General features: G+C 49.2%; 3 protein-coding genes across 8 annotated transcripts in view; 2 read left to right on the top strand and 1 right to left on the bottom strand.

The window, feature by feature from the left end:
- The window catches only part of OGG1 (8-oxoguanine DNA glycosylase), a 28,956-nt gene that overhangs the window by 5,637 nt on the left and 5,835 nt on the right, over positions 1–17,484 (top strand). For 2 of the 4 annotated variants that reach the window (XM_069562014.1, XM_069562015.1), the window contains one exon: positions 211–548. The exons of the other annotated variants lie outside the window; for them this stretch is intronic. In XM_069562014.1, the coding sequence (XP_069418115.1) occupies positions 211–300 (90 nt within the window). In that variant the 3' untranslated portion in view covers positions 301–548. Of the gene's footprint in view, positions 1–210; positions 549–17,484 lie in introns of those variants that run through there. 4 annotated transcript variants of the gene reach the window in all.
- Positions 485–11,890, bottom strand: CAMK1 (calcium/calmodulin dependent protein kinase I). Of its 3 annotated transcripts, none has more exons than XM_069562009.1 (12): positions 11,059–11,890; positions 8,671–8,785; positions 6,547–6,678; positions 5,269–5,343; positions 5,021–5,159; positions 4,066–4,192; positions 3,897–3,972; positions 3,094–3,206; positions 2,464–2,542; positions 2,280–2,367; positions 872–989; positions 485–764 (listed from the first exon to the last, which is right to left on the bottom strand). In XM_069562009.1, exons 2-12 carry the CDS (start codon positions 8,751–8,753, stop codon positions 682–684), a joined length of 1,113 nt encoding a protein of 370 aa, XP_069418110.1. In that variant the 5' UTR covers positions 8,754–8,785; positions 11,059–11,890; the 3' UTR covers positions 485–681. The 3 variants fall into 3 exon arrangements, with proteins under 3 accessions (XP_069418110.1, XP_069418109.1, XP_069418111.1); XM_069562008.1 differs by having other exon boundaries at positions 10,932–11,163; XM_069562010.1 differs by lacking the exon at positions 11,059–11,890 and adding an exon at positions 10,229–11,033.
- ARPC4 (actin related protein 2/3 complex subunit 4) overlaps positions 10,903–17,484 on the top strand; it is a 31,898-nt gene continuing 25,316 nt past the window's right edge. Inside the window, exons 1-2 of the mRNA XM_069562020.1 lie at positions 10,903–11,259; positions 13,018–13,204. The gene's annotated coding sequence lies outside the window, so the exon portion shown is untranslated. The remainder of the gene's footprint in view (positions 11,260–13,017; positions 13,205–17,484) is intronic.

The following is a 17,484-nucleotide window of genomic DNA, read 5'->3' as shown; positions in this document are numbered from 1 at the left end:
GCTTCCCCTCCAACTCCAGCCCAGACCCCATAGGACTTCTCCGTGGCCCTGACCTATTTTCTTCTGCCTCCATTGCTGTCCCAGTCGAGCCTAAAGGACTCTCTACCCCAGCCCTGCCACCCATGAGCCCTTACAGCTCCCCACACTGCCCCACCAGTCCTGACCGCAGTGTGCCCTCTCCCCACTCAGACTCCCGCCCCTCTTCCCCAGGTGCTGTTCAGCGCTGACTTGCGCCAACTCCAGCGAGCTCAGGAGCCACCAGCAAAGCGCAGAAAAAGGTGCACAGGGCCGGAAGGCTAGGTGGGGGCACAGAGAAAGGGATTCCCCAAACACCCCTCCCTACTGCTCCCTCCTACTCTCCCCCGTCCAGTCTCATGTTGGAAAGGGGACTTCCTACAGCTGTCTCAGGGGCCAGGCACCCTCAAATCAAGCAGTTTGCACAACCATGTGGGGTATAGGTTGTCTGAGGAGACAGAGCTGCCTGTGGTTTTAATCTCTTATCTTTATTGTAAGAAGGAACAATAAAATAGAAATATTTGTATGGAAAATGCAGTGGAGGGGTGATACGGAAAGGGGTGTGGAGGGGGTGGGGCAGGGTACCTCCCCAGTTCAGGGAGGGAGGGAGAGTAGGCCATCCCCAACCCTTCCTGCATAGTAGATCCTGACCCTGGATCCAGGCCCCTAGAGCTGGGGGTGCAGAGAGGGGGACAGTTCTGGGCTGGCCTCCACACAGCAGTCACGACAGCAGCAGCCAGCCACCGGCCCTACATGGGAAGAGAGAGCAGAGCTGATCACAGGAGCAGACCCTCCACTCCAGCCTGGGCCACTCTCCACGGACCTCCCATGCCCTTGCACAGAGCCCTCTTCTCACCCCCGGCTGCTGGTGCCAGGAGCTCCCCACGACTCGCTGTCTGTCCCTGCCCCTCCTGGCTGGTGCCCAGCTGTAGCTTCCTCATGTGCCGCACCACGGCTGTGGCATTGAAGGCTTGCTGTGGAGAAAGGCAGAAGAAGGGACTTTTGAGAGAGTAGGAGATCGTGGGGCAGGGTCTGGTGGTAGAATTCTTAACAGCAGTTCTGTTATTTTCATTCAAGTGATATTGGTTGATCCCCAAAACCCCCTGAAACCTCTACAAGACTTCATTAAATTATATTCAGTCACATTATATAGTTACACACACATACACACACGTATAAAATATATGAAGACGTATAATTTTTCATATAATTCACATTCACATAATAGTAAACACTTTGTATAGCATTGTGTGTCAGGTAGTGTTCTAAACACTTATCATAGTAGATCATTTAATCTTCCTGAAAGTCTTTGAGGTGGGCAGTATTAGTGTCAGCATTGTCAAAGGAGGAAAACAGGCACAGAGAGGTTAAATGACTTGCACAGCTGTATGTCTATCATTCTCTATTCAACCTGTCCACTGAAATGCCCCTCGAATTTACCATGTCCTAAATCAAAATCTCCCCCAAAACAAGTTTCTGGCCCCAGGATCTCCATCTAAGTGATGGCACCATCATCCACCTTGTCCCCAGCCAAAGTCTTGGGCGAGCCCTGGTCATCTCCGCTCTCTTCCAGTATCCGTTCTAACATCACTTCTTGTTGGTTCTGCCTCCCAAACAACTCCTGGTCCAGTGTTCTCTGTTCGCACTGTCACTGCTCTGATTCAAGCCCTCACTGTCTCCTGACCGCATCTCTGCCACAGTCCCCTAAAGGGTCTCCCATCCTTCACTCTGCCTTTAAGCATCTTGAGAGTCCCTTGTAAAGGTCAGGTTTCAGCTGAAAATCCTGCCGGAGCTCCTCAGCATCCTCACCATCAAGTCAGTGCTCTACTGTGGGACCCAAGCCCCCAGGCAGCCTGGCCCCAACCTGTCTTCAGCCCAGTTTGCTGCCTGCAGCCCCTTCAGTCCTGCCAGGCACTGCCCAGATGGCTATACTCTCTTCTCCTGGGCCTTTGCACCCTGGTTCCCTCGGCCTCAGACCTTATCCTGCTGTGCTAGACTAATTCCTACTCAGCTCTCAGGCCTGACCAGTCTGTCAGGCCATGACCACTTTAGGCCCCTTCCAGGACACCATAACTTGGATTATGTCTCCTTGAGAAGAATACACTGTTCTCCCTATGGTCTTGAAGATCAGGGACCATCACCGGAATAAAGTAGGTGTCACAGCACTGCATGAATGAATGAGACCCTTCAGTAAGCATCCCTGAGCATTTACTGTGTGCCCCACTTGGTGTGAGCTGGAGGCTAGATGGGGGTCGTGGGCTCACCTTCCACTTGCTTTTGGCAAAGTTCTTCTTGATCTGCTCGCTCACAGACTGGTGAATATTCTTATCTAGGGCAGTATCTCCTGCAATCCTAGGACAGGTGTGTATAAAGGGCTGTCGGTGAAGGAAGAGGCAGGCCTAGGGGCCCCAGACCCCATCCTAACCCAAGGCTTGTGGGAGCTCTCACCAGGGGTGCTGCAAGGCCTGCTCACAGGTGAACCTCTTCTCTGGATCCTTCTCCATCAAGTGCCGGATGAAGTCTTTGGCTGAGCCCCCCAGACAAGAGCAAAGACAGCATGGCGGTGCCTGAGAACACCCCCAAGATAGAACCCACCCCCTCAGGTCTGGCCTGGCATCAAAGCCAGATCTGTCCATGCACTGCCCCACACCACCTGTACTCTTTCTCTAAGTCCCCCGACCCAACCCAGCTCTCCAGCTTTCTCCCTTAAGAATAACTTGTTCTTAGAGAAGATTCACACTGACATGTAAATGATCAATAATGCCTTCACAGCTTTGCTGCCTAACTGGAGGCCCAAAAGGACAGATGAAAACATTAGTGGTGTTGTTTTAGGTACTAGGAAGTCAGTGTGGGGAGGTAGTCTGAAATATACTATGTCTGATCAGGGGCCAGGCAGAGAAAAGCACCCAGGGTGAGGTGTCTGGTCTTAAAGACAGTGCTTAATCTGGGGCTGGGGAATCTGGTGAAGTGAAGAGACCTTCCCTAACCCCCACTCTGCAACCCCCACTCCCCCCCACCCAAGCAGATGAAGCAGGGACTGGAGGTAGGATCAGGGAATGAAAGCAAAGCCCCAAATACCAGAGTCAGAGATGTCGTCCCAGTAAGGAGAGTCAAACTCGTACTCGGCCTTCAAAATCTGTTCAAAGAGTTTGGCATCATTCTCGTCATAGAAGGGAGGATAACCACAGAGCCTGGGCAGGGAGAAACTCATTCTCATTTCTACCGTCAGTGTACACACTGGCTTCCAGAGGGAGCTTTGGTGCGATGTTGAGGTTCAGACAGGACCCCGAGGAAGGAGTTCCCCTTCTACAAAGTGGGGAAACCTAGCTTTCTGCCTTGCTCACTCCTGTCCGACTCCACCAGCTTTCTATTCTGTATTGTGCCACCATCTGTCGTTCCTCAGGGCCTTTGCGCTTGCTCTGTGCTCTCTCTAAGCCACTCTCCCCGAACACTTTGAGTGTCTGGCTCCCTCACTTCATTCTGGATGCCACTCATGCCACCTCCTCAGAGCGGCTCCTGACCTCCTTATCTAAAACAGCATCCATCCCATCTCCCTACCTTGCTTGATTTTTCTTCATACATGTTTCACCACCTGCCATTATTTTACAGGTTTATTTACTTGTTTATTTTCTGTCTCCTCTGCTACTAGCATGTCTGCTCCCTGAGGGCGAGCACTTTGTCGTTTTTTGTTCTCTGCTAAATCCTCGGCGCTTGGCCACAGTGGTCAGAAACCTAGTCTCTATTGAGTGAAATAATACAGTCATTAACTGGTAGAGATAAATATGGATGGCAGGAAGGAAGAAATAGCACAGAGGAAAAAGAGAGCAAAGTAGGGGAGAGAAGTCCAGAGCCACATCCATAACAGCCAGGCCCCCACTCACAGGATATAGGCAATGACCCCGATGGACCAGCAATCCACGGCCTTGCTGTAGGGCTTCTGGGCCAGCACCTCAGGGGCTATGGAGGGAAGGGGACACAGTGTTGACAAATCTCTGCCCGGCAGCTCCCGCTTCTTCCCTGCCCACAGCGCCAGACCAGGGCCCTCCGCACCCACGTATCCTGGGGTTCCACAGGCCGTGGAGAGCACACTGCTGGGGTCTTCCATCTTGGAGAGGCCAAAGTCGGAGATCATGATCTTAGAGTCTTCATCCAGGCTGTAGTACAGCAGATTCTCTGGCTTGGAGGGCGGGAGGGAGGAAAAGGAAAGTTGGAAATGGCCAGAGGCTAACAGAAGCTTCTGCCTCCATAAACACCCCAATGAGCCCCCCTCCCCAAAAGCCACTGTAGTTTTACAGCTACCATCTTGGTTGGAGGCACAAGAAACTCAGGGAAGTTCTCAAGGAAGTTAGAAGTTCCAAAATGGACAAGGACCTCAGGAGTATGGAGGGGGGGTGGGGATCTCCTATAAACCTCAGGTATGTATTGTGAAGCCCTGAAGAATTTTTGAGCACCTACTGTGTGCCAGATCTTGTGCTGTGCTTCATTTCAGTTCATCCTTACCACATCCCTGCCAGGCCACTGTGAATAATCCCTCTTTACAGATGAGTAAACGGATGCCTTGAGAGGCAAAGTGACTTGCAGTTGGGGATCTATAGTTAGGGAGTGGCTAGGCCAGAATTCAAAGTCAGCTCTATTTCACCCCAGTGCTCTCCTCCTAAAACAGAGTGTGATGTACCACCAAACATGCACCTCATCATCATCTCTGAGGTACAGGGCTTTGGGGGTTTCTGGCTGTCTTCTTTGTGTTTTGCTGTCATCCAAGTTTTCTCCAAAGAGCAAGTGGGAGTTTTATTCTCAGAAAAAACCTAAGATGTGACTGAGATAATCACCTTTGTGTTCATTTGAGTTTCAGAACTGGAATGGGGAGGAAGCAGTTTAGGGCTTAAGAGGTCAGACAGAAAGGCAAGGCTTAGCAAGGGGGTGAGAGGTACCCAAGGTCACAGTGGGGAGTTTGCAGAGGCCCCACTCTTGGGTGCCCTAGCTTCCCACACATCTTCATACCCACCTTGAGGTCTCGGTGTACGATGCCCAGGTCATGTAGGTACTTGACAGCATCCAGCACCTGGAAGATGAGGCGGCTGGCATCCCGTTCTGTGTAGAAGCCTTTTTCCACAATTCGGTCAAACAGCTCACCGCCTGACACCCTGCAGCCAGGGACAGGGCAGTCTGGCCAAGAGAGCAGTGGATGCAGAGAGACCAGGGAGGGGGCAGCAGGGACGGGTGTGAGAAAGGGGTTGACACAAGGCCACTCACAGCTGCATGATGAGATAGAGGTGTCCCCCACTCTCGTAGATGTCATCCAGGGCTACAATGTTGGGGTGCTTGATCCTGAAAGGAGAAATGAGGTGGTTCAGAGCCGAGGACAGTTCAGCCACCTCCCTATCCTCATCTTAAGGAAGCACTGCCTGCAAACCAGGGCAGGATGAGCCAAAGATCTGGGTCCCAAAGGGAAAAGCTGCTTTACCATGATGTGTTATAGTGTCACGGAGGTTAACACTGGGCTCTGGCATCTCACAGACCTGAGTCCTCATCTGCCTCTGCCACGTGCTGTTGAGGGCAAGTCTCACCTCACAGTGCTGACTACTATAGGATTTTAACACTTGTCTGGGTTTATAAATTTGCCAGCCTCTCCCACCAGCATGTCATCTCTACAAGACCGGCAGCTTTATCTTGCTGACCACTGTTCCTCCACACCTAGTGCAGACTGAATACTCACTAATATTCACTGAATTGAGTAACCTCTCCAGACCTCAGTTTTTTAAAATCTGTAATATGAAGCCAGTGATAGTACTTCCCTCCAAGTACTGAGGTGAGGATCACATGAAGAAATGAAGGGAAGAATCTTGGCACAGTGCCTGGCACACAGTAAACACTCCAGAAATGAACCAATGATGGTGAGTGAATTTGATGGAAGGCTTGGCTCTGCCACAGACTTGCTGTGTGACCTTAGGCAAGTCCTTTGTCCTCTCTGGGCCTCAGTCTTCCCGACCCAGTGGTAGAAATGATTATTTCGTCCCTGCTCAGGGTGGTGAGAAAGCTCAGGTGGGAGGCTCGAAGTAGAGATTCTATATGAGCTTTCCAGTGGGAACAGCAGGTTTCCCGTCAGCATGAGGAGTTCAGAGACCATCTGGTTGTTGTCAGGGTATCAGCAGATAGGTGTTTTTAAACTTGTGAGGTGGTGTAATACGTGGGGCAACTTGAGGTAGGTCTAGAGATAGCATCAGCAGAGATACATGGGTTCAAGACATGTTCAAGGATTGACCTTTAGATATGACTGGACATTAAACCATTGTAAAGAAGCAGTGGCATGTTAATCACATCAGTCGTGTTTGCTCTCGTGCCAGGCACTTGAAGTAAAGGACCTCTAATCCCCCCCACATCCTACCAAGTGAAGATAATTACCCCCATTTACAAATGAGCAGCTTGAGGCTCAGAGAGGTTAGGTGATTTGCCCAAAGCAGAGAGAGGAGGGGAGTGGGACGGGTCAAGGCAGGGTTAACCCACAGCAGGAACAGAATTTGCTCCACGCACTTGTGTAGGACAGCGATCTCGTTCTCCATGCTGCCCTCCTTGCCCTCCAGAGCCTTCTTGGCGATACATTTGATGGCTACCAGCTTCTGAGTCCTCTTATCTTCTGCCAGGATGACCTCAGAGAAGGCTCCTCTGCGGGGAGAGGGGCTTCATGAGATGGAGAGCAGGAACCTCAGCTTGCCTCCAGCCTCTCCATCCCCCTATGGGTTACATGACCATCCCCAGGACAAGGAGGTGGAATGAGCCTCCCTCTATCACCCGTTCACCTCTGGTGCCAGAGGTGCCCCAGCCTAGCCAATCAGAGTTGTCTATTCCCTGGCCACAGTAACTGGGTCCTGTGATGTGATGTAAGCCAGGTTACTGGCACTTTGAGAATGAGGTGTTCTTTCCTGCTAAGTTGGTAGGATGTAAGCCTGGAGCTAATGGTGGTCATCTTTGCCACCACTTGGGGAGAGCCTGCTTGAGAATGAAACCAACACAAAGGAAATCAGAGCAGAGAAACAGTCAAAGACAGTTTCCTAATAATATCATGTGAGCCCCTGTATCCCATACCTGAAGTTTACTCCCTAGGCTTTTTGATTATGTGCATGACTGATTCATTCCTTTTTCTGCAAAAGCCAATTTGAGTCATGGCTTATTTAACACCCTTTAGAACCATGAAGAACATCAGCATCACCTGGTAGCTTTTCAGAACTGTGGAATCTTGGGCCCCACCTTAGACCTACTAAAATCAGAAGCTGCATTTTAACCAGATCCAATACTTAGGCCACCTAATGCAAAGAGCCAACTCACTGGAAAAGACCCTGATGCTGGGAAAGGATTGAAGGCAAAAGGAGAAGGGGGCAGCGGAGGATGAGATGGTTCGACAACATCACCAACTCAATGGAGGTGAATATGAGCAAACTCCAGGAGATAGTGGAGGACAGAGGAGCCTGGCAGGCTACATACAGTCCATATCGGGTCACAAAGAATCGGACATGACTTAGAGACTGAGCAACAGGTGATGTGTATGCTCACTGAAGTTTGAGAAGCAGTGCTTTTGAAGTCTTAAAAAGAAGCATACTCATTTTCACTAAAGTTCACTGGTTAAGGAATGAGTGTTGACTAGTGCTCTCTAGAACTATTTGCTTTTCCTGGGATAATAAGTTATAGTCAATGAACAGCATCTCATGGTGAAATCTCAATCATCAGACTAACTAGTGACTACAATAGCCTCATTGCAGGCTTCCAGTCTTGTCCCTCTTCAATGTACCCTCTATACTGTGGCCAGAATGACTATCCTGAATTGCAAATCTGCCACAAAGTCTTAAATGTTATCCTGTGGCTCATGAGATTACTTCCAGCCTCTATAGCTTGGCTTCGAGGCCTTACCTGACCTGTTCCTCTCTTTCCTCAGTGTCTTCCACTCTTCCCCCCCCAGCCTCTGATTATAAGCTCCACCAGACTCTGTCTCTTTCCACACATAACATACCTCTGAGCCTTTGTTTATGCCATTCCTCCTGCCTGGAATGCCTTCTCCCTGTCTGACAAGTACTCTCCTACCCATCCTTCAATCCCCAGCTCTAATGCCCCCTTCTCCAGAAAGTTATTCCCCACACGGAAGCCGCTGCTCTCTGGGCTCAACAAGTCCTCTTTTGCGAACTTAGTTAGAGCACAGCACACACCCGGTTGTCATTTTCCGTGGGTCTGTCTCCCTCACAGCTTTGGGATCAACTTGAGGGGCAGAGATCAGGTTTGAGTTATTTTTGGATTCTCACCATGGAGAACAGAGCCATGCCCAGCTTCAGTTCCAAAACCTAGGCCAGAACCCCCAGTTCTTGGCAGTCAGTTTAAAAAACTGGCTCCTTCATTCTCGCCTACTTTCTTGTCACAGGAACCCAGAGCAAGAACAGCCTCTGTTCCACCCCCTGTCAGCCAGAAGTGAAAACTCCGGGCCACTCGGGCCATACAAGGCCACCACAGGGCCTGGGATGTAGGAAACAGGAAGCAGTGATCAACTGGCCAGAGGAAGCACCACCCTGGACCCAGCCTCCCTAGCCAGGCAGGCCCACGAGTGAGGACCCTCCGCACCCTACCCCCCAGCTCAGGGACAGCTCCCCCTTCTCTCCTGCCACGGAGACTCACGTTCCCAGAACATCTCGGAAGTCGTAAATGTCTCTAATGTCCTCTGCCTGCTTCCAGCTGGGGCCTTCCACTGCCCCCGGCATGGCCCACTGCCCCCCGGCCACAGCCAGGGCTCCTGGGAAAGGGAATCGAAGAAGACTCAGCAGGGCTCAGACTTTTTTGTGGGAACTTAGTGAAGGCCCCATTGAGCACACAGTTATTCATCCTTGATTCATTCATTTGACAAAATCATCCAACATTCATTCACAGGCCATTTGTTCATTCAGCAATATCCATTCATTATATCCTTAAGCCTAGAGGAAAATCCTTCAGGTGGCAGCAAAATTCTTTATTCAATAAAGTCACTCATTCATTCATTCAGCTCACCTCCCAATGTCTCCCTCTCTAAATCCAAACACACGAGGGGATACTGAACTCTAGGAGGACAGCAAAGAAGACCCCAAACAATCTGTAGAAACACACAGCCCCGGAGAATCCCCTGTCCCCAGAACCGGCAATGTCGCTGCCCCACCCTGGGAATCTCTGGGGTGTCTCCTCTCCCTCCTCCTCCTCCCTTGCCAAGCCTCTCGGAAATCAGGTTTCCGGCAGCCTGGGCTTCCAGCAATATCTCAGCCACGTTTTTAAATAGCTCCTTCTGCACTGTTACCACAGCAACAGCAGGCACAGCTGGAGTTGCCCAGGCCTCCCGTTACCCCTCTCAGTCCTGACTCCCCATCTGGGTCCCAGCAGCCTGAGAAAGGGTCCCCCCCTAACCTGTCCCCTACTGGCTTCATCTCAGCCTGATCCAGCCTATACTTTTACTCTCTTGAGCCCTCTGTCACAACCAGCAGTAGCGGGTAAGCACTCTCTCCCCAGTTATCAGATGGGGAATGGGGAGCTGAAGTTGGAGATGGATAGGATTTGGTTGGAGATGGATAGCTGCCCAATGAGGCCCCAGCTAGGCTCGCTGAAAGCAAAGGCCTTGGAGGGCACTGCAGGCAGATTAGGACCCATCCAGAAAACACAGCCTCTCAATGCCATCGTAAGCCCACGGAAAGGGAGGTCAAAACTCAGCCCAGTGTGCTGTGTGACCTCAGAGAGGGCACTTTCCTTCTCTGTTTCTTCTGCTGGAAAAAGAGGGGAAGGTGCCCTAACTAGAGCCCATGGTATGAGAGTCCAATCTGGATGAGACTTTGTTCCAGGGGGCCTGACCACCCATCCCAGGGGCAGAAACTTCTAGGAAAAGAGACTTGATGGTAAGCTTCAGAGGGCAGGATTTTAAAATCCATTTGGAGGCCTGGCCGAAAAAAAAAAAAAAAAAAAACAACTCACAGTTCCATACATATCCCTGCACCAAGACCCACCCACAACCCTGAAACCAGACACCTGCCCCCAGATCCGCACAATCCATCTCCAGATGAGTCTCTGATCACACATGTACACCTAGACATCAGCCCACATCAACTCACCCCCCCAGACACCCTCACACCCAGACATCCTTCCCACACCCCAAAACACATCCACACACACCAGGACAAGATGACACCCAGACAGAACAGATACACACACACATACCTACCTCACCTGTATACCAGACATCCTGGATTCCGCACACCTGTCACCCTGCAGCTCCTGCACACCCTGTTCAGTGGCTCAAATCATGTCTGACTCTTGTGACCCCATGGACTGTAGCCCACCAGGCTCCTCTCTCCATGGGATTTCCCAGCCAAGAATACTTGAGCGGGTTGCCATTTCCTTTTCCAGGGGATTTTTCCCACCCAGAGATCGATCCTGTGTCTCCTGCTTGGCAGGCGAATTCTTTACCACTAAGCTACCACAGAAGCCCTCCTATACACTCTAGAAACTCTTAAACTCCAAATCCTTATACATCTAACTCCAAACATCCTCAGGACACAACTACATACCCCCCAACTCTGACTTACTACCCGTTGAGCCAGACCCCAGCACACACAACACTTGGATACAGTCTGTAACAAAAACACGGATTCCCAGACACCCCCACCCAGACGGATACCCTACACACCAACATGCCTGCAACTTCACATTTGATCCACTTGCCTGTGCTAAGACATTCGCACACCCCAATACGGCCGCCACACATCTATACCTCCAAATGCCCAGTCCTTCCACACTCAGGCCCAGCTGAAGGCAGACACATACACACACATCCCTCCTCACCTTCCCCTTTTACCCGCTCAGTTTCCCACTGGCCACCTGGCACCTGCTGGGCCTGGGGCAGAGCTGGGGAAGAAAGGCCCTACCCTGCCCAAGTAGAGTGCAGCACGCCCAGGCACCCCCTCCCATCTTTGGGAGAGGGTACCCAGCGGATGGGGGTCCCGCCGCCCTCTGGCGCCCAGGGTCGTGGGCGGGGCGGCTCCGGGGCGGTACCTGCGGCTGCCCCGCCGCGGGGCTGGCTGGGAGGCCCGACTTGGCTGGGGCCGAGCTCCGGCCGCCGTCCGCCGCTGCTGCGCTCCTGGCCCGCCAGCCCGCTCTCTCACTGGGGCTCGGTTCGGGCTCCGCTGGCTCCCTCCTCCCGCCTGCGGCTCTGATGTCAATGGAGGAGGAGCCTGCGGCGGAGGGACTGAGGAGGTGAGGCCCCGCTCCGGGGCTGAGGAAGGGGCGCCCGGGGCGGGGTGGGCGCGCGGAGGAGCCCCTCAGTTCAGTCAGAGCATCCGCTGGACTCGTTCTGTCTTTCGTTTCCCGCCGGGGTCCCCGTTTCGCGAAAGGAACCACTGAGGCATAGGGAGATGAAGGGTTCAGAATCAACTGGTCAGAAGCAGAGCTGAATTCGAACCCAAGTCTGTCCGATGCCGGAAGCTGACCTTTTCCACCCTGTCTCTAGAAGTTTCTTTCAGACCAGTTCTGTGAGCTTCCTTAGGGTTGAGCTCTGTCCTCCTCTCCTCCCCGCCAGTCCCCACCCCTCCCAACCCAGCCCCGGGAATTAGTCCCTGGGAAGGGCTTGGGAGACTGATGGGAGTGGAGGAATGGGGCCGTAAGGAAAGGCCCACGCAAAAGTAAGCAATGAAGAGAACAGAGGCAGTCGTAGGCTGAGGGCCTCATTCTACTGGCGGGAAAACTAAAAGGTCCTTCTCTGAGGAAGAGCTGATGCTCTAATTCCCTACACCTGCCAGGCAGAACAGGTGTGGTGCCCGGAGGGCCTGGGGCGGGGAGGGAAGGGGGAGGAGGGAGAGTTAAATCAGGCTCCTGGGGGAAGGCGGCCAAAGAGGATCACGTGATGGGGCCGGCGCCTGGGGCCCGTGGCTCAGGGCCAGGTTGGGGAGGGGAAGCCCGAAACCGCTCCGGGCCGGCAGGCAAGGGGCCAAAGGACCTGACTGACGTCATCTTGTGCAAGGCCTTCCTTGGGAAGACGGTGGGGCGGGGAGGAGCAACTCCCAGGAAGTAGGGGTGGGCCTGGACTGGAGCCAGCCAGAGGAGCCAGCCTGAAGGCCCCCGACTCCACCTCCATCACCACTGAGTGCTACCCCGAACTTTTGAATTCCCGCTTTTTCCATCTGGAAATGGGGAGTTGTGCGTTAGTCACTCAGACAGTCGTGTCCGACTCTTTTTGATCCCATGATTTGTAGCCCGCCAGGCTCCTCTGTCCATGGAATTCTCCAAAGAATACTGAAGTTGGTAGCCATTCCTTTCTTCAGGGGATCTTCCCCACCCAGAGATGGAAGCCAGGTCTCCTGCATTGCAGGCAGATTCTTTACTGTCTCAGCCATGGGGAGAGGACGAGGCTTAACCCCAAGTCAGTTTCAACTGGCTTTTCCCTCTCTTATCCTCAAGACTGTGTTCTAGGGTAGTCAGTTTGTTATGCCTATTTTACAGGTGAGAGAGGAAGATGGCTGAGGTTTCTAGGACGACTTAACCTGGGTCACACTTTGTCTCCCTGAGTCTCACTTTCTCCATTTGGAATATGGGAATATTGATGACTGACTCAGAGTTCTCCCAAGAAGTCTATGAGCTGATGAATGTGAAGTGCCTGGAATACCATTGGGATTTAAAATATGACAGCTAAAATTTACTTTTACTTTAGTATAAACAGAGGCTAAGAGAAGGGACCTGATTTGTCTGGGAATAGGGGCCTAAGTGGCAACTTCCTTTCCCTATATCTCCTTTCCACTGGTTAGATTCTTTCACTTGTCAAGTGACAGAATACCCAGTTAAGCCAGCTTCACCAAAAAGAAACCTAGGGCTTAACATAGCTGAGGCAAGGCTAAAGGAAGAACACCATGGCTCAGCGTCTGAGACTGGAACTGGAGACACAGTACTTGTAGGATTTGCTTCCTCTCATCTCTCCTTGTCTTGATTTTTCTTTACACTTTGGTTTCCTTTCCTCTGCAGAGTGATCTCTAGCTGGAAGCAAGCATGGTGTGAGAGCCCCATCTTTTCAACTGAACCCAGCAAAAGAGGAGCTACACCTGGTTTCGTGTATCAGTCTCAGGGAAGGACTATGATGGGCTCTGCTGAACTGACACGCCTATGCCTTTACCCCTGAACCTGTTGGCAGAGGATTAAGGTACTATACAGGGTAAGTGTACTGTCATGGGCAACCCCAACAGAGTCTCAAGGAGTGAAGACGGCTATATTGCCCAAAGGAATAGCAGTGCTGGGCAGGCACAACCAAAATCCATCCCAGTCCTGCTCCCATCAGAAAAAAAATCAAGTTAATATGTTTTGTTTCTTACTCCTCCAGACTTTTTATAATGTGTATACATATACCCATTTACTCCTATAGCCCCCATCTCCAATGAGCCCCCATATTCACTGAGCATATTTCAAGGTACTAAAAAAGTAAGTCAAGGAAAGTCAAAATATATGGAAAAAAGAAAAGAAAAAAGTAAAGGAAGTAATTCCCTTCTCTCCTTTGTAACTGAAAAAGGACAAAACAGCTCAGACATCGCCATCAGTTCTTGAATCCAACAGAAAATTAACCGTTAGATGTGTGGTCTTCTGAGATTAGAGAAAAATGGAAGAAATCACAAGGAAAAGATGGACAGGCTTATGTACAAACATAACAACCTTTTTTGTTGAGGTATAGTTGATTTACAGTGTGTTCATTTCTGCTGTACAGCAAAGTGATTTAGTTCAGTTCAGTTGCTCAGTCATGTCCAACTCTTTGCGACCCCATGGACTGCAGCACGCCAGGCTTCCCTGTCCATCACCAACTCCCGGAGCTCTCAAACTCACATCCATTGAGTTGGTGATGCCATCCAACCATCTCATCCTCTGTCGTCCCCTTCTCCTCCTGCCTTCAATCTTTCCCAGCATCAGAGTCTTCTCCAGTGAGTCAGCTCTTTCCATCAGGTGGCCAGAGTATTGGAGTTTCAGCTTCAGTGTCAGTCCTTCCAATGAATATTCAGGACTGATTTTTCCTTTAGGATGGACTGGTTGGATCTCCTTGAAGTCCAAGGTACTCTCAAGAGTCTTTTCCAACACCACAGTTCAAAAGCATCAATTCTTCAGCACTCAGCTTTCTTTGTAGTCTAACTCTCACATACACACATGACTACTGGGAAAACCTTATATGTATACATACACACATATATATATATACATTCTTTTTTATATCCTTTTCCATTATTCTTTTTATATTCTTACCCATTTTATCATAGGATACTAAATACAGTTCTCTGTGCTATACAGTAGGACCTTGCTGTTTATCCATTCTATACATAATAACTTACATCTGCTAACCCCAGCCTCCACTCCACCCTTCCCCTCCCTGCCTCCCCCTTGGCAACCACGTCTGTACCCTGTGTCCGTGAATCTGTTTCTGTTTCATAGATAGGTTCGTTTGTGTCATATTTTATTTATTTATTTATTGGCTGTGCTGTGGCACAGTTTGCATGATTTTAGTCCCCGACCAGGGTTTGAACCTGAACCACAGCAGTGAAAGTGCCAGTTCCTAACCGCTGGACAAGGGAATGACCAGGAAATTCCCTGTGTCATATTTTAGATTCTACCTATAAGTGATACCATACGTATTTGTACTTCTTGGTCTTAATTAACTTACTGTAACAATCTCTAGTTGCATCCATGTTGCTGCAAATAGCATTATTTTGTTCTTTTTTATGGCTGAATAGTATTCCACTGTATATATTACCATGTCTTCTTTATCCATTCATCTGTTGTTGGACATTTAGCTTGTTTGCATGTCTTGGCTATTGTGAATGGTGACATAGGGATGCATGTATCTTTTGGGATTAGCTTTTCATCTGGGTATATGCTCAGGAGTGGGATTTCTGCATCTTATGGTAATTCTATTTTTAGTTTTCTGAGGACCTTCCATATTTTTTCCATAGTGGCTATACCAACTTATTTTGGAGGTTCACTTTTGTCCACATCCTCTCCAAAATTTATTATTTGTAGAGTTTTAATGATGGCCATTCTGACCGGAATGAGGTAGTACCTTGTAGTTTTTATTGTATTTCTCTAATAATAAGAGATGTTGAGCATCTTTTCATGTGCCTGTTGACCATCTGTATTTCTTTTTTGGGAAAATGTCTGTTTAGGTCTTCTGCTCATTTTTCAATTGGATTGTCTTTTGTTGTTGGGTTGCATGAGCTGTTTGTATATGTTGGAAATTAAGCCCTTGTCAGTTGCATCGCAATTATAAAAACATTCTTAACCTCTGTTGTTGGAAACAAACAAACCCAAAACTCTACCTTATTCCAAGAGCATAGCTAACAGTAAAAGGCAAACTTCCGACTGAGGAAATGTTTTAGTGACAGTGGATTAATATTTCTATTATGTAAAGAATACACGAAATTGATAACTAAGAACCCAATAAATGGTCAAAGGAGACAGACAAGACACAATGAACATGGAGTATTCTCTACCTTGAAAGTAGTCAAGGAAGTACAGATTAAAAGAAGAAAGCATTTATAGCTGATGTTAGTGTGAGCAATGGGTACTTCAGTATTTCTGGTGGAAAAATAACTTGCTAAAAATCTTTCTTTTGGAAAGCAATTTGGCAATGCGCATCAAAAGCTTAAATAATGTCCAGCCTTTTGACCCAGGAATTTCTCTTCTGGGAATCAATTTCAGGGAAATAATCCTAAATTAGGGCAATGGCAAACCACTCCAGTACTCTTGGCTGGAAAATCCCATGGATGGAGGAGGCTGGTAGGCTGCAGTCCACGGGGTTGTGAAGAGTCGGGCACGACTGAGCTACTTCACTCTCACTTTTCACTTTCGTGCACTGGAGAAGGAAATGGCAACCCACTCCAGTATTCTTGCCTGGAGAATCCCAGGGACAGGGGAGCCTGGTGGGCTGCTGTCTATGGGGTCGCACAGAGTCAGGCACGACTGAAGCGACTTAGCAGCAACAACAGCAGCAGTGCAAAGCTATACGCTCCAAGATGTTTGAAGAAATATTTTTATAACAACAAGATTTAGAAGAAATTACCACGAAGAGAATGACTAAAACATAGAAGGTACATCTCCCAGATGTACTACTTCACAGCTTGTAAATTGATGGTTACTGCAGCCTACTTAAGAGAGTTTTCCTCTCCTTTTCTAGACATTAGGTCCCCAAGGACAGCACTTTCAATATTATTTCTCCTTCCATTCTTGAAGGCCCACAAGTTCTAGTCGAGCCCCACATTTGGGGTTTTCCCTCTGCCTCTGTGGTGCCTACCTCTATTTTCTCACTCAGGAACAGCCTATCTTTAGAGGCTCAGAGGTCCATCTACTGTTTACCAGATCTCACTAATTTCTCTTGGCTAACACAGGCACATTCTAGGGCACATATTCTTGGCCTTTCGCTGATTCTCATCCCACAGTACCTACAATTTTGTATGTGATGGTGCTGGCCAGCCCAGTGAGGGACGTTTAGAATAAGGCCTCTAAGGTCTAAGACTTGGCTTACAACACTGGCTCACCACCAGCTATCTGATCTGGCCCTTCCCCTTTCTGTATCCTAGTTTCCTCATCTGTAAAATAAAGGTAATAGTATCGCCTGCTCTGACATAGGGTTGTTGAGAGGAGCAAATTCATGTACTGTGCTTGGCACCACCCTAGCTTGGGGGTCCCTTGCATAACCATTGTCCCAGAGTTGTTTTAACAATATGTCCTGAGCTTTCATCAGAGGTTGTGATAAGAAATCACCATGTGAAACTCAGTCTCCTTTTCCTGTCAAATTTATGGAGAATATTATCTACATATGACTCTAGTTGAGAAATTTCACCAGCATGACAAATTATTAGAATTTTTGTCAGTAAAACTGGGAGATGCCCTTTACTCTGATATCAAATGTTGTGAGACTGATGCATCATATTTCCATTTTTCACCTTAGCTTCCAGGAAGCTTAGAGCTAAATCTAATGGTTAATGACCATGACTCCATTAAACCAGATGGGCTTAACTTTATGAAACTCATTAGACACACCCTCAGTTATGTTTTCCCAAATTCTTTTGAAAAAGAAAGAGACAAAGGGAAGAGAAGGAAGCAGGTATACTTTGAAAAGAGGGCTTGGCATGCCACTTACTTTATCAACTAGAACATAGGTTTGGTTTCCCTAGGAGACACCCAAAATAATTGTGGCTTAAAATAGAAATGTGTAACAATCTGGTTACAGCAGTCTCAGGCTGGTACAATGACTACAGGTAAGAGGAACCCTAGCTTCTTGTCTTTTTACTCACCTATTTCTATGTTGTCTTGGACCACATGTTTTGAGAAGCGTGGCCACCATGCCTCATCCCAGCCATGGGGAGAAGGGAACATGGAGGGCACACCCCTTGGGACTCAAGACCTCATAGTAACACACATCTCTTCCACTCACATCTGTCAGCCAAAACTTGATCACAT

Source organism: Ovis canadensis, chromosome 19 (genome assembly GCF_042477335.2).
Source record: "Ovis canadensis isolate MfBH-ARS-UI-01 breed Bighorn chromosome 19, ARS-UI_OviCan_v2, whole genome shotgun sequence".
NCBI lineage: Eukaryota > Metazoa > Chordata > Mammalia > Artiodactyla > Bovidae > Ovis > Ovis canadensis.
Note: the sequence above shows the minus strand (reverse complement) of the source record. Positions and strands in the feature narration are given on the sequence as shown.